The sequence below is a fragment of the Gasterosteus aculeatus genome, chromosome X (genome assembly GCF_964276395.1).
Source record: "Gasterosteus aculeatus chromosome X, fGasAcu3.hap1.1, whole genome shotgun sequence".
NCBI lineage: Eukaryota > Metazoa > Chordata > Actinopteri > Perciformes > Gasterosteidae > Gasterosteus > Gasterosteus aculeatus.
This window is the reverse complement of record NC_135698.1, coordinates 6,779,038-6,802,584: the sequence shown is the minus strand read 5'-3', so window position 1 is coordinate 6,802,584 and position 23,547 is coordinate 6,779,038. Positions and strand designations below refer to the sequence as shown.

Genomic DNA, 23,547 nt, shown 5'->3' with positions numbered 1-23,547 from the left:
CTAGTCCAATTACTCACAGTATGAGCTCACATTGTAATGTGTAATCATACATGTTTGGGAGGTTTATAAGATAATCCTGATGATGGCTCTTAATATTTAAATAGTGCCGCTGTCTTTGCATGATGAGGAAGAGCTCTGTCCAAAACAATTGCTTCACAAATTTGTCAGATTATACGCATTGTTAAAGAATTCAGACTATTTTATTGCTCATAGATACATCAAATCAAAGCAGGTCATTTCCACTATTGTGTTCTATTTCCTCACATCCTTTCCTTTCTAGTTCTTCATTAGACACTAAATCACAGAGACACCTGACCACCTTGCTGAGTTCTGCACCTCACCTGTTCGCCCCGATACCACAAACAACAACAAGGCGTCGTTGTGCGTGAGTGATTGCTCCGCACTCTGAGCTCGGCGGCCTGGGGAGTGCGCCTGTTTTTCCTCTTCCCTCTCATTAACCCTTTATCTATTTCACATCCTTTCCCCTCTCACAGTTCCGCCCCAAAGCTGCCAACCTTCACACTGCCACTCCGCGACAGCGGATATATGTATCTCTGCATCTTTGCGTCTAGAGTCTCTCAATTCAATTCACTGCACATTATTGTCATGAATGAGATGGATGTCCAGTGGATGAAGAGCACAGAACACCTGTCGTATTACTGGGTACAGCTGCACATTCAGCTCTCGCCGCCTTCTCTGTCTATCTGTCACTCTCACAGCATCCCAGAGAGCAGCTTGTTTCTTGCGCTCGGTTCTGAGTGACACCCTTCAAGCGTTCGTCTTACCGGGACCCCGAGATGGTGGCTTCACATTGCATGCAGAAACTGTAATGGCCTCTAAGCATGAAGACAACTTTGTCAAACTATTCGAGGCAGGAAGCGACCGGTCGAGCTCAGGGCAGTCAATTGTGAGACGTTAAAGCAATCTGGATTTGCGTTTTCCTCACACAGATGGATAATTGTTTCTCCCGGTTGTGACCTGTGGACCTGGGTTGTGCGTCCCAAACGGGAGCATATCTGCGAGGTGTGGGTCAGGACACCGGCTGCATATGTGGTACATTTTACTCAGAGATGTTTATATGGCATCAATGGGTGGAAAGTGACGCGATTAAAGAACACATCTCTGTGTCCACGTCAAATAGACAAATGTTCCTCCATGTTGCTTAACAGCAAACAAACTGAAAAAACACGGGAACACGCTGTGAATGTTGATGATTCATATCAATGATGGGACGCCCCCGATTCAAATTCAGCACTTATGTTTGAAACGTGGGATTATTATTTCCAGCTAAACTACTAACCAGACGCCGGCGCCACATCCTCTATACAGACAGAGAGATGGTCCAACGTGCTGCAACGATGACCAGCAGACGTCTTTTCTACACCTGCAGATCCAATGTTTTTACATATTAAGTATAATCAAATTCCCCAAAACTTTAATTTAATTTAATTCCCAATGCAATCTAGGTAGGTTTGTTTATATGTGGTGAGTATTCCCAATATTTATGTGACTATTTGTGCATTTAAGAGAAGGCAACATTAGCTGATTGCAAGAAGAATAACAGAAACAGCAGAAAGATTTATGATTCAAATACAATTGTATCAAACCAAACACTTCCATCACCAACAAAAGTGAATGTCTTCTTCTAACCACCAAAGGGTCAACTAGAATTTAATCCGTCGGTCTTTGTGTCTCTCTGATATGTGTTCATGGCGTGAGAGCGTCCGTGCACGTGCTGCTTGCATCGCGCATTGCGTAAGCGCAGGACATTTAATAGCGTTTGCCATTGTTAACGCGATCAAAGTCATTGCCCCTGACTTTCCTGGGGCAAGATAAGCCCGGAGATTTTGAGGACTTGCATTTACTTTTGTTTCTACGGTATGTGGTAGAGATTTGGAGGGATTTCTGTTTGGCAGAGCTTCTTTTCTTGTACTGTGTTGATGCATTTATATATTTAAAGTTATTCATATTCATGGAATAACAAATAAAGATTTCATTTTCATCACATCATTTTGGAATGCATTTGGAAACACATTCATACATGCAATCCTTTCCATATACTGTATTATTTTCCATTATGGCAGTGAATCGTTAACAGCTCGGCACAAAACTGGAGTGGATCTTCCTAAAGCGCATTAACCCACTGGCGACAGTTATGTGCCTTCATTTTCTACGTGAAGCTCACACACACAACAAAATACTTGGTGGTTCAATCTTCTTTAATCCGGAGATATATTTTTATCATCAGTGTTGCTGCTGCTGTTGAATAAATTAATTAATTAATGTGAAAAAGAACAACAGAAATATGCAATTTGTCCCACAAAACAAAGTCACAAGTATATTTTAAGACACACACGGATGCTTTCCCGGCTGCTAAATTGCTAATTAGGCTTATAATTTGTCAATATCTGATTGAATTGAGTAAATCTAATTGTGCTTTACCTTTGGAATATTTAATATCTATTTGAATTTGCCTGGTTCACATGAGAAATGAAACAGCGTGGGTAAGGGATCGAGGCGCTTTAGATTTACTCTTCTGCTGTTTACTTCATCACTCTTGCCTCTAATACTGTCTCTGTTCTGGTATCTTCCCGTCCCCATCCTCTCCCTTCCAACGTTTCCCTGGAGTTGTGGTATGAATGTGCACATTGTGTGCGCGCACACACACACACACACACACACAGACGCGCACATTGTCACTAGTGCCCATGCAGCATAATCCCACTGAGCACGACTGAACACGCCTGTGTGTGTCCCTCTCTGCCGCAACATGCATGTGGGAGAAGCTGATCATGAGACCAGCTGGTGAGCAGATCCACGCACTCGCCATCTCAGTCCTTAAGTACACGCAACAAGAGTCCAAAGTCCTAAATCATGTGATGTGCAAAGCGAAAAGTGCTGAATGCGCTGGTTCCAAAACCCCCCAAAGGCTCATTTGTCCAAGTAGGCCGGGGAGATTGATAGCGAGGGCAGAAAACAACAAAGGGTGAAAGTGTGTTATTTTCTGGAAAGAATTCAAAGTTTATTCCAATAAGTGTTGTTGTTTTGGTGGTTCATAGTACATCATCACGTCATCGAGTAGGAGACCAGGAATCTTTAGCAAAGTGATGCCCCTCGCATTTTCATCAGTCCCTTCAGAGGCCTAATGTAGTGTTATTGCATATTTAATCTTTGATGGGGTATCGAGTTGGATGGATGTTCACGGGGAGTGCAAGCCCAGATGTGCACCCTGAGGACGTGATGTGAAATGGAGCATAGAACAGAGGAAGAACAGCTCGCCGTTTGTACAGTAAATCTGACCTACAGGAAATTATATTTGACATAAGTCCACAATTACTGAATATCTACGTAAAGTAAAATAAAATGGCAGGGGCTGTGGCCTGGAGAGAAAAACTAAAACGTGTTTTTTTTTATACATATAAATATACTTCCAGGAATTGGTGACCAGTGAAGCACGCGACTACACACACACACACGGACACTGTATATGTCTGGTTTTTGCACTTAAGACAGATGAGAAACAATTAGAATGTAATGATGTTATTACAGGTTTCTGTACCATTATGGGTGCAATTGATCTCACAGTCCAAATCAATGTACACTGTGACATCATGTTAACAAGAAAGAAATTCAAAATGCAAGCTAAGCCTTTTTTTTGTTCCCCTCCTTCACATTCTCCTTCCTCTTTGGATTCGTGACTTGCAATAATACCATCGAGAATATTTCTCATTACATTTTTTTTTTTTTAAACTTCCTGAAAGGAGGGAATGTATGCAACCAATCACCGGGTCACTGTTTGTCATTGGTAATGCATTTAGGTCGATAACTGTCGGATAACTGTTGATAATTGGGTTCACCCAAACCTTGACTCACTGATTATAAACGACCTTGTAAGCTTCTGGAGACCATAAATGACGTGCGTTCTCTGCAGATTGAGCTTAATGAGAATACTTTCCATGACATGTGATTGAGCACTGATGCAACTGGCTCCGCCTTAAAGCCGCCGTACCTCATGCCTTTGGTGGAGCTGTTGTGGAAGTTCTGCAGCAGCTGCGGGAGACCCAGCATGGCCTCGAACATCACGGCGGCGGAGCCCAGCGTCTCCACGAACAGGGGCGAGTCCAGCAGCAGCAGGGTGACGACGGCGCAGAGCACGGTGAAGCCGAAGCAGAAGAGCAGGTAGTCCTCGAACGCGCTCCACTTCCAGAAGTAGCGAAAGTCCAAGTCTGGAGAGAGGAGAGAAAAAGGTTAAAAAAAAAGGTAAAATAAATAGAGTTGATGCAGATAGAAGAGAAAAGAGAGGAGAGGAAATATCAGAAAGGGGAAGGATTTAAAGGAAATAAAGCAGACAGAAGAGCCTGGAGAGTTGATCGATTTAAGGAGGATTGTCTCTATGTGCATTGTGTGTGAGTGTGTGTGAGAGATTGGAGTGCAGAGGTGTGAGAAGGTCCTTACAGTAAGTGCGGACGGAAGCAGAAGAGCAAGAGTGGCGCGCACAGATTGAGAGCGGCCACGGCGATGTAGCGGGAAAACGAGGGGAGAGGGAAAGTGCTGTGATAAGAGCGTTCCATTAACGCATAGAAATTCTGCAAAGACAGCACTCCTTAATCAATACCGTGCACACGTGTAAGTGAATGGGGAAAAAAAAGATAAATAAGACACTCAAAAGCTTTTACATTTCTATTGCTTTAGAATAATGCGGGCGCATGGTGAGGCCTCAGAACGTTTATTACCTCGCCCCTCCAGCTACTGCCTAGAAAAGTCAGAGTGGGATTTCAAATAAGAACGATTCCTCAGTGGACCACGGACCGTGTGAGATGATGGAAAGTCTCTCATTGCTTATGCATCACCATTGGAGCTGTGGAAAAGCCGCTGACGTCAGCTAAAGGGGATTGATGGATAAAAAGGAACACATTAATTAGCTCGGGGAGTCGAGCGTGACGCGCCACACGGCGACCGCAACATGTGACGCCGCTACCTTTCACACTGACTGAGTAGCTTGCATGTGAATGAGAAATAATGTGTGTGTGTGTGTGTGTGTGTGTGCAGCATATGCTGACGTTCTCAAATATGGCAACTTTAGTGAATAAATCTATTGATTACTTTCTTTTGATTAGCCGGTTAATCTGTTAAATACAAAAAAATAGGACGGCCCTGTGAAATAGAAAAGGAAAAAAAGAACGAGAGAACGACTATTAGTATTGGTGAGAAATTATTAATCAAACCGGTTAATTATGTATATATTATTGATATATATTTTAGTTGAATCGATCTTTTGTCAATCAAATGCGCAATTAAATGAGCAATCAGGACGTATTAGCATAAGTATGCTGTGCATCACAGCTAAAGAAATGAGAAATCAAGTCAATTATTACTGCATGGTCTCCTATGTGTATCTGCTTGATTTTCTAAATGGTGTATGATATAATGTTTGTAATGTCTTTTGTAGGCTTCGACGGTTTAAGCAAAAAAGCTAAACAATTTTAAATCGTGTGTAATATGAAAAAACCTTTTGCATTTTTATTTTGGCCCTGTTGGCGAGCCTCACCCCCCCACATGGACACACTAGATATGTGGTGCACGCGGGCGACACCACGCCGGGATGCTTGGCATTCCACTCCAGTGCACCGACCTCTGATGTGGCGTCCTGGGACGGAGAGGGAGTGAGACGTCCCGCAGCGAGCGCAGCGCGGCCCGTTTGTCCCAAAACGTTGGACGTGATTAATGGCTTTATTACAGAGCGCCGTAGAGGAGGACACGTCGCCCACTGCTGACAAACACACACACACACACACACGCGAACGCGTGAGGCGGGAGGGGAGAGCGGTACAACCCACATAGACACACTATAGTTTCTCAGCTTTCTCACACACGTAACGCCGGACAGATACCGACTCTCACGTTGGACGCTCGCGTGTGTGTGTAATGATGCTGACGGAAGAAGCCAAAGGGCTGAGGACACATTTCCAGCAGTGGATCACACAAGTGTCTCTTCACTGCTTGCAGGCCGCCCTTTATCGGCAACATGAAAGCCCTTCCAGTTCCTTCTGAGCGGTGAAGTATAAACATGCTGACAGCAGCGAAAACGAGGAGGAGGAAAACTACCAGCAACTTTTCAGAGTAAAAACGCTTCCTGCTGGGCCGCTCCTATTTTCATCGCTCCATTTTTAATTCAGCTACCCTTTCTTCTCTCATGCTTATCGCGAGCACAGACACACTCACTCACACACACCAAAAACCCTGTTGGCTTCTTACCAAGTCAATTTATTTATGTATCGGAAGTAACACACCCGCTTCCCCCGTCCTCTTATCCCGACTGCCTCTCTCTCCCTCTATCCGATTCCGTCCCTCACTTATACAGCCCTGTGTGTTTACCTGCATAATCAAATTGCCCGGAAGAGTTAAACGAGGAGAGAAAGCTATGCATCATTCATAGAGTCGTCTGCACCGTGCATCATCCCCATCTTCCACTCGCTGACTGGCTCACTTTTTTTCCACCCACCTCGCTGACTAAAACAGGATCTTCACATCACACACACACACTCACACACCTCCTCTCGGGTCCTGTCCTGTCACCCCAGGGCAGGATAGGTGGCCTGGCCTTTTCCAAACGGCATGCTTCAAAGACGCTCATCCTTTTCTCATCCGATTCTTTGTTCACACAAAAGCCCGTGCAGGATCAAACAAATGCAATTACTAAGACGGGCGAGGAAGCGGCCGCGAGGAGGTCAATAACTGTGCGCGGAGTTCATCGGGAGGGATGAAGAGTTGTCAATTTGGTGTGTCTGTGTGGGTTCAGGCGTTGGCTGTCTGCAATTGTGAGGGCCTTAGCAGGTGTTGTATAGAGAGTTGGTTTCAGCGCTCGTCAGAGCTTAAGAGGAACCCTCACGCTCGCTGCACAGCGCGGCACGGAGCCGAAGGCCGAGAGACTGGACAGCTAGTAAGGGGGACGCTGACTCAGCAGCCCCGTTGGGCCGCGAGCAGGACGCCTCGGCTCGGGGGGCTCCTTCTCTCTCTGTGAAGCTCTCTGAATTATACACTAAAATAACACCCGCTCATTAAGTTACTGTGTGAATGTAACACACAAGAGATTCAGTCTCTTAAACTGGTTCATATTTAACTTGAGAGCAGAAACCCTTCAATAGACAACTGCTTGCTTTTGTAAAACTTTTTTTTTTTTAAACATCTTCTTTTGCATTGACGAAAATCCTCTGAACACTCTATTTGAGCATTTACTTGGGTGCAGCGCCTGGAACGTCCCACACGTACCAGTCAAACCCAACTAAATCAAGCCAATGAGAGGGGATTAAAAAGAAATATCAACCGTCTCATTATAATTCCGTGCGAGCCCCCCCGGTCTTCTGCATGTAGAACCACTTCACCCGGCCGGCAGCAGTCGACTCTCCCTCCATCAGCATCTCGGGATGCTGCACTTCGTCAGACTGGCGCCATCCCTGAGTGCCGAGGCGGCGGCTCGAGGCCAGCCATGCGTTACGGTATGAGGAGAACAATTTCTGCCAAAAGAGACCTGACTAGCCGCGAACCTTCCAGTCATGTCCTGAGAGAGAGGCACCGCGTGTCTTCAATCACACAAAGTGGCAACATCTGACCCGCGAAAATGGCCTTTCATAGTAGTCGAGCCGGAAAAAAACAATATAACAGTAATTAGTTTCTCATTAACCAAACAACGTACAAACGGAAAAGCTGAAAATGTGCAAGGAAGTGATAAGCAATGAAAAGGGCAACGGAAAAGTAAAAAAAAAAACAAAGCCGTCAAGATCATTTTCACTGCGGCAAGATGGATTAAAAATAGCGCTTTTCCTTTCTTTGCTGAGATTACAATTGCTGAACTCATCTTGAGGATGTACAAACACTATTAGAAAAGAAATGCCTGAATACACAAACACACACTCACGCATGCGGGAATCACAACATCCAGTGGAAATACTGGAAGTCATTGATTTCCAATAGCTTGTGTGTGTGTTTGTCCCAAGGGGATGGGGGCCTATCACAGTAAGCTGTACAACTCTTTCTGCATTTTAATTTTGATTAGTTTCCGATGCATTATCTTCTCAACTTGAAACTCGATTTGCTCCCAGTTTTCCCAGTACATCCTCTATTTCTATCTTTTGTCTGAGGGGAACTAACATAATAAATACAGTTGAAGAATCAAAAAGCCTGTCTGATCTTTTGGTGCATTCCTGTTCACAGGGGCATCTGGAGAATTAATTTGCATCCATGTTTGTGCATTGCAAAGGTCCCTCTGGCATCTGTGTAACACATTCTCAAGTCAACAGTGGTGAGGCATTGCATCTAATTTCAAAAGATACTTTTTGGCATTTACAAAGAACAAATATCACATCAGGACAGTAAGCTTAGCACAATTATTGGACATCTATGCGGTTAAGAGCAGTTCTCCAAATACCAAAATACAAATGAACAGTATCAATGTCAGCTCAATATTACAATATTTTCAAATGACAGCCGAGCTCAGTTTTCTCAGTTTTACCACTGCCTCTATGACAACAACTGCCACCCGATTCATGTGACTAGTGGCCCTTTGCTGCATATATACATTTGAGTGCACTGACACCGTGGTAGTAGAGAGCCACGTACATATCAGATGTCTGCACATAACTCAGAGAACATTTTAACATTTGAATGAATAAGTCATGACTTTTGATAGAACTTTAGAACTATTTAGCTACAATAGATTTGAACCGATATGATAAAAAGCTCATGCATATTTCATCTATTTATCCCTTTTTTTGTTCCACTTAGCACGTCTTGTTAATTAGCTAATTAAATAACAATTAAAAAACAGAAAAGGATAAAAACTATTATTAGAAAAATAGTGTTTTTTGGCCACACTCGGGCTGTTTGCAGCCGATAATAATCATCATTCGGCAACACATTTTCCTCCAAGCTTCTGCCCCAGGAGCACTTGTGAAAATGGGCGGCTTCGACCTTGCAAGTCAACCATGGCTGTGTTTTCCACAACTGATTGCCTCCTCGCTGAGTGTATATCCGTGTTCCTTCTACCCTCTTGACCCAGACGAGGCTTAACTAACAAACTCTACCGGCGTTAATGACAAACAACAACAATTCCGTGGCCGCCCGACCTTTGCGATGTATTCATGTGTTCCACATCCCTACCTGTTTCATCACACAACATAAAGAGCAGGATAACACGCTCCCTCGCCGACAGGGACATCACACGCATGGCGGGAGCCACTTCAGTGGCCCTTTGCCAGTCAGACAGTCAGAAAAGGTCCATTCAGTCTATTCAGACCTTTTCTTGTAAGCGTGTGCCAGGTGAAGATGTTCACGACAGGAAGATTGACGGCCGCCTCCTGCGCCCTTTTGTGCGTATGATGACAGAATACGATCTATCAGTACATGACTTATTCACACCTAACAACATTTATTTTTCAGGTTCAGGTCCATTGACAGTTCTGGCATACTGTCAAACACACCCAGCGCCACCTTGCATTCATTCGCGCTCCGGCGCCTCCATCTACTTGGGTCCCTTAAAGTCGTTGGCAGGAGTCTGCAGCTCTGCGACAAATGAGGGAGTCAGTAAACCTTCAGGATGCACCGCCGGCCCCAAAAAACAGCTCCATCAAGTCGAGTTCAAGGCCCAGCTGTCTATATGTGTTTGCTTGTGTCCTTTCAGAGGCTGGTATGAGGCTAAGCCATAATCCAAAATAATATGAATTGTAGTGTAATCACACCAGGACTATGCAATCATTCAATGTGATTGGATTCTATTTTCTATTGACTTAAAATCAAATTCAAAATTCACAAAATGAGTTGTTGTATTTATTTGTTTGAGAAACTGACTTAATAAACTGTATAACAGCAGAACATTTTATGATACATTACATAGATAAATAGCAGGGCTGTCAACATTAATGCATTCATCTATGCGATTAATGTGGCCTAGATTAATGCAACAAAATATTTTAACGTAGTTTCCGGAAGTTGAAACGAAACTGCAGTTAGTTACATCAAGATGGAGAGAGCTTTTTGCATTGGAAGTAAAACAAACAATGTTGCGACATACAGCGGAGAACTGTGCAGAGGAATTACGCCACGTGTCAAACAGAAAGGAGGTGGGTGGCAAACGACCACTTAAAGCACTGCTATGTTAAGCTAGCTGCTAGGCTAAGCTAGCTGTTCTGCTACTACCATCTCAACATCTAACGTTACCCTGCGCGGCACACAGTCTGCAGAGGACCACCACTGTGTCCCTAAAAGACCGTGGTTTGAAAACGTTCTGGCTAAATGTGGGGAGATTGTTGGCACAAACACAGCCGTTAAATGATGGAGAGTTGAGAGCAAAGTGCACGAGGACAACAGGAAGAGTCGCTAGTTCAACATGTTCCACCTGGTGGAATTCTGCCTCCAAGATGATCAAATGTGTGTAGTTTTGTGTTATAATAACATTGACATTACAACGTCTAAAATACACGCTTTTTAATCTATTGACAGCCCTAATAATTAGTAATATGTGTTATATAGTAAATGGTTGATGTGGCACAGTGTTTATTGCGTGTTGCTGTTATTATTATTATTAATTAATATGGCATATTGATGTCGGAAAGACATTTTGATGTTAAAAACGTATTAATACCTTGATTCCAATGGTATCTCCATGCTCTGCGTCCGCAAATGTCCCTACTACAGATTTCTTTCGTCTCTCTTCATTTCTGTCTCCCACGCTCTACTCAAGGTTGGACACCAGTCGCCCACACACAAAGTGCACAAGTTACGTAAATAAAAGAAAACACAAGAGAGATCCTATCTGGACAGACAAAGTGGATCCGACCGGAGGATAAGAAGACCTGATCTGAAACCTAAGAAGGAACAAATAGGAACACTGAGATTAACTGCTGGAGCTTCATGCTGCCATGGAGACTCCATGCCATTTCTCACAGCCCCTCAAACTTCACACTCTCTTGCCACATTTCTCTCTTTGGATTTGGCAAATTGACATGATAAAGTGTCCACTATATCTACTCAAGTAGACATTGACACACAGACCTGTGACGCTTTACAACACAGCGGGACCCTTTTGACCCCTAGAAGACGTCTGCTCTCTGCTTGTCTCTGGAGCTCTGTTTGTGTGCGTCCCTCTCACGACTCGTCCATCGCCGCCCCTCCTCCCTGTTCTGTAAGCTCCATGAAAAGAAAATCAAAAGGTAAACAAAGTACTTTGTTGTTGTTGTCCTATGGATTGTCCTGATTGCGAGCCGTATAAGACTCTGTATCTTGCTACACCGCTAAAAGTCTCAAATGAGTTGAGTCTGTAGGTGAAAACCTCCGTGTTGCCTCGATGAAGTTTTCTTGCCCGTCTTGCTCCGAATTCAAAGTTTGACATTTAAGTCTGGCTCGTCCCGCTTCATGTGTTTTTTAAAGGTTGTGATGATTGAGCAGATGTTTTCCTATTAGGGTTGTTGGTTTACGAGCTGTTATCTATTAACACCAAACACCAAAGCTTTAATCTCTGTCAGCAACGACATAGAGGACACGTAGTCACAGTGCCACCAATTTTTACCTCTTATTTATTAATAATTCTGTTCTGAGACTTAAAAGACGTCGACAGGCAGACTCTCATTTTTATTAGCGCTTTCATACCAGTGTCGGCAGCTCGTGCTGACAGACTCGTGTTGTGAACGCACGTTTGATACCAGACATCAGAGCACCGAAGCTCGAGCTGAAAGTGAGCAGGAAAGGCCAACTTTCATTGCTGCAACTACATGACCCAATGCGCCGCCTCACCACGTGCGCAGGGACACATCCTGTATCGTTCTAGCTCTACTCCAGAACGATCAACGAAAAAAGGACTCATATTTTCTACTTTTAGGCATTAGGACATTGGATAGCATGCTGCGTTATCATATCATACAACCTAATTGCTCCATTCAGCCGCGTTACCCAACGCTTGTTGGGTAACGCGGCGTGATCCATTTCACCAACCGAGTGTCCCATGTGGGCTCAACACTGGGCGATGAGTGTGTCCGGAACGAAGAAGCTTTGTGGTACTGTGGTGTAGTCTCTCATAGGATGTGAACACGAACACACACACACACACACACACAAACACACACACACTTCATCCTCAGGGTAGAATTACACTAACACGTAGTCAGAGCAATTACAGCGGAGCTTCATCAAAAGATTAGATATATGGTCCATTGACCTCACAACTGCAGCTGCACTTTCCTTCACCCGCTTGTGTGTATGGTCACCACATGGAGACAATGTCCATGTACATTTATCGTTTAATACAATAAATTAATTGTCTTTCTTTGTCTTCTAGTATTGCATTTACATTCTCTACACAGTGGAGACAGAGAAGCCAAGGCTAACACAATATTCTACAAATAAGTTACTTCTCCTTTTCAAATTACGCACATGTAAAAGACGGGTTGCTTGACGCGTTGCATTTGTGCATCGGATCAATTCCTTCATTCTCACTCTGTCAAGGACAAACTTTCTCTCACATCCACTGTCTCACTTTTACACAAAAATGACACAAATCCAACAAAAAATGTCAGTGTGACCCTGATTGATGTTTCACACAGTGACGAATATCCTGAACAACAGGGGCCGGGCCTGTCTGGCGCTGTTAGAAATGTATAAAAAAAAACTCAGAATGATCAAATAATGACGGTCAATATTTCGCCACTTTTCCCAAGACACGACTAGACACGTCTTAACACAAATTACATTTTTTCTCCAGACCAGTCTTTCAGTGATTGTTTTCACGACATGATGCTGCCGGCTACGAAGTTGCGTCAGTGTCCACTTCGTTGCTTCAGCGGGTCCGAGACCACGGGGTAGAAATGAAGAAAGATGTATGAGGCTGGGGAGAGAATGAGCGAAGTTTAGGAGGGACAAGAGAAAGAGACGGTCCGCTGCAGAGCTGTTTCTGCTGCTTCAGTACTCAGGAACCTCTGGGGGGACAAACAGGGATTGTCCCCTGTGAGAGTTCATCGGATACTCCTCCTAGTCAACAGAGGCAGGAACACAATCCTCTGAAGAGCTTTGGTTAAATTGGGAACTCAGGGTGGACTGCTGCAAGTTGTTCAAAGAAATTAATAAACAATTCCCAACACAAATAAATCTGTGTTACTGATTATTGCTCTACCCTAATCTGAAGGGAGAGACCATCTGATAGTGATTCATAACATTATGGCCAATGTGCTGCTGATTTATTGCTTGCAAAGATAACAATTTAGAACTTAAAGTAACTTAATTATTGTGGGTATCCACAATGCCTCATAGGATTAGTCCAACAGCAGTGATGATTAAAAACGGTTAATCATATCCCACATGAGCTTGTCTCTTTTTTGGCTCCTATTATCTTGGTTGCTTGTTGAAAAACCTGCTTTGTGTGTGTGTGTGTGTGTGTGTGTGTGTTTGGGTTTGAGGAGAGTCCTGCAGGCAGTGATGTTCTCAGGAAGCACAGAGGGACGCGTTGGAGACGAGTCAGAGAAGTCTGCATAAGTCTGGCGTCTCATGGACAGCGCGGTGCCCGGGGCGCATCTTCACCTCCAATTAGAAAGCCGCCCCCCCGCCTGCTACAGCCAGTTCTACCCACTGCGCTGCAAGGTCCTGTTCCTCTGCTAGATGGATCAGACAAGAATACTTCTATAAAAGCATCCGTTTTATTATCATAGCCAGAGACTGTCTGATGACGACAGAGGTAGACTTAAAACACCCCCCTTAGATCATGTACATCTTTTGCCTCTGAAATAAGAAGATTTTAAATGAAGATTTTGGATGTTTATTTTATTGCATATTTGCTTTGAGTAAATGTTGAACAATGTGCGACAAAAAGAGAGCAGAAAGCCGCCCGAGAGTGGAGTCTGTCTCATTCGGGGTTTTACACAATGAGGGAATAATGAGCTCAAGCCTCTGAGGGACCTGTTTACGAGGCACATTAGTCCTTGACAGTCAAGGACTAATGTGCATTACCCCTCAAAGTATCGCATGAGTCTAGTTCGCTGGAGGACTTTCCCATGTGGTATTGCAGCGCCCCAATAACGAAACTACAGGCGAATGACTTTCCCCAATAGGGGTCATGCACTTTGGGAATTTGTGTTTAATGAGGTTCTCGGTGTGCGGCTTTAGTAAAGCAGCTGTTCGTGGCTGCAGTCTGTCTCCACGCTGCACAGGGCAGCTGGCTGGAGCAAAGAGGCCATCAAATGTGGAGGGAAAAGAGGGGAGGAAACAGCGAGCCGGACCACAGAGAAGCAGCGATTCCATTTACCCTCCGCATGAGAGAAGCGTTGTCACAATTCCAAATGCACCAGCAGCCAAGGCAAACCACAAGAGCAAGCTAGTCTCCCGCATCACCTGAAAGGGTGCCATGCCAGTGAGCACATGGAGCATGTGAAAGCCTCATCCAACGCTACGATATTATTGTAGTATCGCTAATTCCAAACAACAGTAAAACCTGTTCTCATTCGTGTTTGCTGCCACATAAAACATGAGGATATCTATTATTGCTTTTATCTTATCAATCTATTTACTATGTTACTGACTTGACGTTAAATATCATGTAGTTAAACCCTAAATAGCATCATTAAGTGACAGGATTCACACCGCTCTTTTTGCGCTGTCATCATTTGAAATGTGATATTTGGTGGATTTGAACTGTTTGATGATACTATTTTGGGCTTTGGGCATTTAGCAGCATTATGGGGCGGGAGGGGTGTCATTGTTTGGACCGGCGGGTTTGTGGTTGCTGTGGCTTGTCAGACTAAACAGACAGCCCATCGCCAGGGAGAACACGCTCAGGGTGCCTTTCATCGACTTAACGGGCACTCAGAAGGTATTGACATCGTGTTATCGGGCATCTAGCCCACCTGGTTTATGGATGTCTTTATACACATGACAGAAACACACTCACACAATCCGGTACACACACACACACACACACACACACACACACACACACACACACACACACACACACACACACAGAGTAAAACAGCTGTGCAGCATGCGCTAAGGCGACCTACTGTAAATGACAGATGGGTACACACAGCCTTTCCACACACGCACCTGTCGGGTTGTACAGCGGAGATGGACGGTGATAGATGGCGTCTTCCCGTCACATCGTCTCTCTAGTGCCAATCTAATGAGGCAGCGCACCCTCCTGACTGACACAACCAGTTCGGGCGGGACCAAAGTTCAGGATTACTAACCCACATCCATAAATAACCACCAGGTATCGGAGCAGACCCTCATCTTTGATTAGGGCAAAATCATTTTCTGTAAAACAGGCGCCGCTATGAAACTGACTGTGCATGTAGACTGACAAGGTTAAAGGATGAGTGGGAAGAGGGTTCCATCAAGGGCTGTCTGAACCGACCCACGCGGCCCTGAGAAGAGGTCTAATACGGGGGAACGGGTGGTCTGCAGTGGGCACGGAAGGGCTTCATAAAATCAGCTTTATTTACCATAGAAGGTTCTACAATCGGTGCATTCAAAAAAAGAAAAAGGAGTGTCACTCACCAGCACGCCAGCGGTCCCACTGCCAAGCGTGTCAAACCCTGAAGAGACACACCAGGCCAAAATAATGACTGTGAGAAACTGCTCTCCACATCCAAAAGATGGCTGCAAAACTTGGTGGTTGTAGAACAGTGTTTTTAAATTGCGTCTCCTGGGGAAGCCGCCGTGAAAACTATTAGAGCATAAGCACCATCTTGACAAATACTCTTCTGAGGCATGTTATATTATTCCCACACATTCTGGCCAAGTAAATCAAAACGCCTGAATGCTAATAAAGCAACTGGCGCCTACCTCACTTCATTTGACTTAATTAAATCGTTATCGGGGGTTCAATTAGACTATTGACGTCGACAGTAAGGACCTATCCGTGTGCTGTAGGGCAGTGGTCCCCAACCTTTTTGTACCTCACGGACCATTTTAATGTCAGAAAATATTTCGCGGACTGGTCGAGAAGGTCCGGCGGAATAACGGGGGGGTAGTAGTCGTTGCGGGCGGAACGAACGACGGGAGGGGGTGTAGTAGTCGCGCGCTCTGTGTTCGCTGGTGGGCGAAACTGCCGTGCACGTGTAAGAGGACATTTGTAAACGTGAAGAAAAACGCCTGGTGACGCGTGGGGAATATGTCAGAGCACATAATTGCACATAAAAGCCGGTCAATTTTCAAAATAAAACATTTTTTGGAAGAAAAAATATATATATTCTTTCTGTGGTGCAGCCCGGTACCAAATGGCCCACGGACCGGTAGCGGTCCGCGGCCCGGTGGTTGGGGACCACTGTTGTAGGGTATGTAAATGATATTTGCGGGTTCCGTCTGTGTGTGCGCGTATGTCTATGTGCTGGTTACACCTGATTTGTCATGCTGCAGTGGCGCTGGCTGTGTTGCAGATAAGGCGGAGTGGCAGAGTGATCACGCTCTGCACTGCAGCATTCAGGCACAGACAAAGGCAACACGGGGTGCAAAAGACCAGAGCGTTTCGTCTTCACGCACAGTCAAATGTCACAGGTCCATGTGGGAAAATGTGAAGACCTTGCATTTAAAAGACTCAAGGTGAAAACTCACTAGTACTGTACAGCAGCGTAAGTCAGCTACTGAGCTTTCCCTACTCTTCAAGCTGCCCAAAACAGCCCAAAGCTGCAATTATCTGTCCGTTGATTCGGTTGTTTACACTCCAAATCAAAAAAGTTTTCACCAGCATGGCAGCCTGTTAAGCGTTAGTTTCCCGGGGAAATAGTGTATGCGATCGCTTGTTCTAACCTGGGGGAATAAAAGCAAAAATGACGGCTAATTTTGCAACAGTAAGGACAAAATAATTAGCCAATAATTAGACCGAGCGCGCACCCGGTAACTATTTTGCTCACGCGCGCAATGCCTGACCTCCCCAGGAAAAGGTTATCAGGAGAATGGAAATTGCTTTCACCACTCGAGTGCTAAAGGGTTTTAAAGATGACTGCTGGGTCGACCACAGCGATCAGACGTCCAATCCCTTACTCCGCTTACGGTCTGCTGGGCGCTCACAGGATATTCTAGAGCAATTGTGGCTCTTTGAGACTCACAAAGTGGTGAGAGCTGCTGTTGTCCGCTGGTTAAAGGAAGGAAATAAATGGCGCGCAAAAAGGTTTTCAAAATATACCATGAGAGCAAAGGTTACGTTGTGGTAGTTGTGCTTGTGCTTCACCTACTCCGACCAGTAGAGGAGGATGTTGTTCCACTTATTATTTGTTTTAAAATAAACTGCTGGTTGCAGCTCAACTCCGTACTCCTATTTAAATGTGAAACTTGAATGATTTAAAGTGAATAAAAGAACTGATTTCCCTTCCCTCGGGTTTCTCTAGTCCTTAACACTTCCTACTTCCCCTTGTCCAAAGTTACTCCCCACTAGCCCGAAGTCACATTCTCCTTTTAACATAATCACTCCCCTCGGCCCACTTTCAGCTTCCAGATCCCTGCATCATGAAGCCGGGGTTGTTAACGTGGCCCCCTGGGGCCATAACCCTCACAGCGGAGTCGGCTCAGTGTAGACGCCATTACAAAGACTCAGGATCATAAATATTCTTCAGTTATTTCCTTTTGAGCATATATTCAGTGATCAAATACATATTTATTCCTTTCTTGGAGTTTAACCTCTATTGGTGCTAATGTGAAGAGTTGCATTTTAATGGGCTCAGTAACAAAATCCCCAAACAGCATGTTTTTTTTTTTTTTTGCTGACCTTTCATTCTGCAACCGTCCCCAGATTAAAGCAGCCAAAGTGGAGCACGCCGATGTAAACACACAAATTCCCCCTGTCCTCCTCTCCTCAGACTCATTAATGAGAATCAAGGTGACCTTTGCTGGAGAATTTAATTCCGGTCTAATCACGTTGATTCTCTCTCTCTCAGTTTTAGCTTTAATAAAACATGCAAGGCATAAAAATCCAAACAAATCTGCACCCTCACTTCGAACCTTTAAAAAGCATTGTAACTTTAACTTTAAGAATACATCATACACTTGCTCACGAAGAAACCTCCGGATATAAAATACCTCACTGATACGCGAGTCAAATCACATTAGAACCCCAACTTGATGCGACAAAAAACGTGTGCTTCCTTGTGGACCGTTGTCCTTTCAGTCATGACAACACGGCACATTGTTTGCTGTTTCCGTGCACACACACACACACACACACACATCCGAAAGGGATCCAGTATTGTTTCCTGGCAACGCTGGCAAACACCCACACTTTACAAGGGAAAGCATCATGTAAACTGTCCATTGATGGAAACACAAGCAGAGCAGCAGGCAAAAAACAGGCTGAATAGGATTCTCTTAACTGAGGGTATTCAGCTTGTGTCGATGCATTTTAGGATCACACAACGCCAGCTGAATTTTGGAAAAAGAAAAGTCTCTGAATAAGGGCAGAATGCCAGATGTGGTTGGCTGCACATGGAGCAAAATCCTGCAAACTAAAACATGGAAAAAACACCCACTGCAATAAACACATGGCGAGACTTGGTGGACGCCGAGGAAAATCAGCACAATCAGCAACAACATATCGTAACAAGTGAATGAATCAGTAGCATATTGCAAAGATAAGGCACAATCCATTCTTTAATTTCCCTTGATCATTAGATGTGTGTCTTTAGTGGGTGGAAAAGGAGGTCAGTAAGTGGGGAACAGGTGTTGGAGGACCAGAGATGACCCTGCTATGGGACACTTCTGTCTCAGATGTCCATGCTGAAACGAGAAGTGAGGGGCGAGGAGGAGGAGGAGGAGGAGGAGGAGGGAGAGTCACAGCAACAAAAGGACAGAAAGGACAGAGAGAGGACAGAGAGACCGGAGCAGTGGAGGGGAGAGAAAGAAAGGGAGGCAGGAGAAGAGTAAGATAAGAGATGGGTGCTGGGGGGTTAGCGGGAGAGAGAGAGAGAGATCTCGGGGGGGAAAAAGATCTTCCAAAACAGTTTGAGTTCACGGCAGCACACGAGAAAACTACTTTACACAGAGATGACCCTGATCCGCTGCAAAGACTTAGCGCCGTACGGGGAAAGCACACGGTCGGGAGGACACACTGTCCTGATCTATTCTTGTCCTCACCCCACCGTACCCGAGCGCGATGTGAAACGGGACCTCGGGCCCGTCCTCCAGGGGGGAAATCGGGGGGGGGGGGGACTCGATGTGAGAGGGTGGTCGTGTCACTTGGGACGATTTGATGCGTCCATCTGCGTCTCTAAGCCCGTCTGACGGGGATACACACGGATCACCGGCAGGCCGACCGCCCGACGTGTCGGCGCCATGTGTACAGGATACAAAGCCCGCGGCAGTCATCCGCCGTCGGCCGCGTTGACCCGCCAGGCGAGCTGAAGCGTGGGCCGACGGGGAGTAATGCAGAGCAGATGCCCGAGCTGAAGATGGTGCTCACGCAGTCTCTAGTCCCCCCGCCATCGGAAATCCTTCAAGTTATTAACATACCGCCCCTTCCGTGCAAATAAATCACGATGGAATCCAACACTGCTCATGACTGATGTGTTCAATAACGCTCTCTGCTCTGCATGATCGGGGACCTGCGAGGTGCCATCGTTCAATTTCCCTCCAAAGGCCCTTATCTTGTAAAAATTGTACTTAGATCGAGTTTCTGTCAGCACATTTGCAAAAGCAATCAACTTGAGCTCTTGTAAAAAAAAAAAAAAGGAATACAACACAATTACCCATGAAAGACAGCAGCCTATCAAGTGCGACCCTGAAAATAATCTTGGATGGGCTCCCTCACGGACATAGTTACACACACACACACACACACACACACACAGTGGATGCTGACGCTTAATCTTTCGCTCTCTCAGTCCATCTCCAGCTCTCTCTCACACTGTCCCGATGCTTCATCCACACAGACATACACACACGAGTGCCTAGAATAGACTAATCTCACGTGTGGCATTGCAGCAGCTAACACATCCATAGGACATGTAGACACGTGGCCCATGTATCATATATCTATTCCATAGTTTCATTACCATTGCGGGCGGTAACATAACCGGCGTTTCAGACGCAATTCGTTTAACGTCCAGGCAGGAGGCGCCTAACATAACTTTTCAATGAATAAGGCACGTGGATATCGGATACGTGGTGAATGAGTCAGGTGAGGCTCTTTGAAAAACAGGAGCCCGGCCAGCTAAGCTTCTCCAATGGCACCCTCTCTCGGCGGGAAGTTGGAGTCGACGCACATCCCACTTCGACTAGAATTGTCAAATCTGCCCAGGAAGGTTCCTAACTGATCCTCACCTGACAGTCGGTGTTGCCTGGTGCTCACTCGGTTGGTGTTCTGGACCTCGCAGCAGAGGTGGAGAATGGCGAACATGGTGACGATCATCACCACGCTCTGCAGCAACAGGGTCAGCTCAAACTGCTTCCCGATCCTGCAGGGACGCAAACAAAAAACCGACCACGTCACAGACTTCACCGAGGTGATAAAGCACAGTCCACTATGTGTGTGTGGCCTTTACGGTAAAAACATAACGTACATGAGGTATGAGTGGATCCCAGTTAACACACGTAACTATAGCATTCAATTACTAGGGTTTTATTTTAGGACATTTCATACGGGCTATAAGCGGCACGGAGAGAACTCATAAATAATACAATGTTCCCACCTGATTCTATGAAGAATTAATTAAATACCTTCTTCGGTGCCTCTAGTCGGAACATCGAGCCGAGCTCTCTGATGTGTAAAACCATTTGGGACGACGCCTCAAAGGGAACAGCGTATGGCTCACGTGACGTGATGGATCTTATCTTTATTCCGTGACTACATTCCACTTCCGTTACGTTGTGACACCAGCGCTGATCTATGGATCGCTCCTTAAGACGCCCTGCGGCTTCCAAAGGGGCCCAAAAAGAGGCCTTTCCCAATCGTCCTCACCAGAAGAAGATGCGCAGGATGTTGGCCACCAGCAGCACCAGGCAGACCCGGGTGGAGAAACCGTCGGCGTGGCCGCTCTTCCGGATGTCCTGGTACTGCGGCACGTAGGGCAGCGCGCCGCCAAACACCATGAGGCAGGACGCCATCCAGGACAGCAGCGGCCACGAGTCGGCCGCCGCCTCCTCCTGCGCGACCACGGGCGCATCCATCGCACCCGGGTGGGCTCAGAGGGGTCTTAAGGTCTGAAGGTTGGACCTGGGAAGCAGCGACAGGAAAGAAATGAGAGCTAAGCGGAGGTACGGCCGATGGATGATGAGGAAGACAAAGATGGATGAAGATGAATCCCTTAGTTCAAATGAATCATACCTGAGGATAAAATGTGAGGACAGAAAGGGCCCACATGGTTAAAATGATAACATGAATGGTGGCTGAATGGCTTTAAAAAAATAATAAGAGAATATAAGGGTACTTAATAAATGGTTAGTGGGTCAAAACATGTGTAATCCATTACATACGTTTGGCTTGAAAAATTGTGTTATTGATTTGGTAAAAACATTTAGAAGGTAAGGCTTTAAATTGTCGACAGTCTGCTATGTTATTTGTTTGTAAGTTCGGGCATGTAGGACATGCTGTGAATAAAGTACATCATTTATTTAGTAAGCAGGAGTAGTTATCTCATTATACAAAGACTGAATTCTTTCACCACATGAATATTTGGGCTGTGCGGGGCGTGGTTTGGCTCGGCTGCAGAGGGGACAGAGTGGGTGGGGGGGGGGGGCTCGGGGGACGGTGCCAGCAGGTGGAGGTGTAATTGGCCTCAGCTGTTTGCAATTGTTCGTCTCCCGGCGATCCGGCGGCGAGGGATGACAACAAGTGAGACGAGGAGCCCCGACGCCGAGATTTTGAACAGACTGCTGCCAGAATCACAATAAAGCTTGTTTACGAAGCTTTATTGTTGTGTACAACAACAACAACCCCCCCCTCGTAACCACCCACATTACAGCGCCATCGTCTCTTGTGCGGTCACATGGTTGACCGCGTATTATTGCTGAGTGCCAGACGCACAAATAGTAGAGGTGCTTATAGGTCCGATAATCCTAAAAACAGTGTTGTTGTTGAGCAGCAGGCTTTCCTGAGGGGAGGAGAACATCAGGGGCTAATTCCTCATTTCTCCACCCCCAACAGCACCCAACAGAACCAACACGGTGATTCAATACATTTAAAGCGTGACAATGCAGATAAGCAACTCCAAGGAATCAGGATCAGCGTGTTTTGGCGTGAGAGCTCCATATCTTGCTGTGCAGACAGAAATATTACCTGCCACATTCTGAGCAAACAGAGGCAAATGGTGTGGCCTGACATGTCACCGTGGCATTGTTCTCTCTGGCTGCGTAATAACGACGGTGTAAATTCACTGTACGATTTTTTTTTCATAACTATGCAAATATCTACTCATAGGTATTTGGCGTGCAGTGTAGTGACTTGGTATGTCAAAGTGAGGACTAGTAGGGCCATGACACAATAAAAACATCACCAGTAGGTTTTCTGGAGGGGAACTTTTGCTCAGACTGGCTGCTTGATCGCTGACCGTAGGCCCATTCAGGAGGAGATTCAGCTGCACTCAGAGCGTCGAGAGACATTCAGAAGATAAACGGGGTCTGATTACCCATCTGGGATTTCACATAACTCAGCTTTAAGCGAGGCCTTGGGAAGGGACCAAATCAATATTCCAGCCGGCACCTCCCATGCTTAGGAGGACCGAGTTGGACAGGTGGAGCAAAAGCCAATTCTCAAGTCCTCTATGGACCTTTTGTGTTTATCCCTGTTATTTATCTGATTATTAAGAATGCAAAGTGAACTAAAAACCGCAGAGCAGCCCCGCCCCCCCCCTCTCCACCACAGGCAGAAGGACCAGCCGACAGTTGAACATTACTCAAGAATGTAACAATCAAACTTGTCTTAAACGGTTTCCTTCTGCCTGTTGGTGTGAGTGCACCATCACACACACACACACACACACACACACACACACACACACACACACACACACACACCACAGCCCGGCGTGTTAGAGCATAGCTGCACGGGGTTGGGTCAATGGCATGTTTGATCACACGGGCATCAGTTAACAAAGAGCGCACAGGCCGGCCTGTCAAATCATGTTAGCTGCTCTGTGCGTGTGCGTGTGTGCGCGCGTGCGTGCGACACAAAACAGACGCGCTCTGAGAAAGTCTATGAGGACGCACGCGCCCATAACACAGACAATGCACCAATGGTGGATTTGTGTGTGTTTGTCTATTCGGCGTTATCTAACATTCGGAGTTTTGTGGGTAAACCGTGAACGGAGACCCCCCCCCCCCCCCACACACACACACACACACACCGCTTTACTCACCAGACGCTTCACCTTGTCAAAACAGCTCCCACTCTCACGCGGGCACGAGCTCCAACTTTTCAATCCCTACTTTCTCAACGCGCGCATCCGATCCCGAGTCGCGGATGCTCGCTCGCACGCACGCACACGCGCGCCGATGGTCACTTTGTCTCTCAGACTCAAATGTAAACCATATTCCAATGTTAAACGCGTCACGTCCGCTCGCCGAGAGCATAACACAGCTGAACACGCG

General features: G+C 45.8%; 1 protein-coding gene across 1 annotated transcript in view; it reads right to left on the bottom strand.

Annotated features, from left to right (window-relative positions):
• LOC120809042 (solute carrier family 66 member 2) overlaps positions 1-23,455 on the bottom strand; it is a 32,532-nt gene extending 9,077 nt beyond the window's left edge. Inside the window, exons 1-4 of the mRNA XM_040162576.2 lie at positions 23,316-23,455; positions 20,921-21,175; positions 20,284-20,417; positions 4,010-4,226 (exon numbers count right to left, since the gene is read on the bottom strand). Coding sequence (XP_040018510.1) covers positions 4,010-4,226; positions 20,284-20,417; positions 20,921-21,129 — 560 coding nt within the window. The 5' untranslated portion in view covers positions 21,130-21,175; positions 23,316-23,455. The remainder of the gene's footprint in view (positions 1-4,009; positions 4,227-20,283; positions 20,418-20,920; positions 21,176-23,315) is intronic.
• Positions 23,456-23,547: the final 92 nt, after the last annotated feature.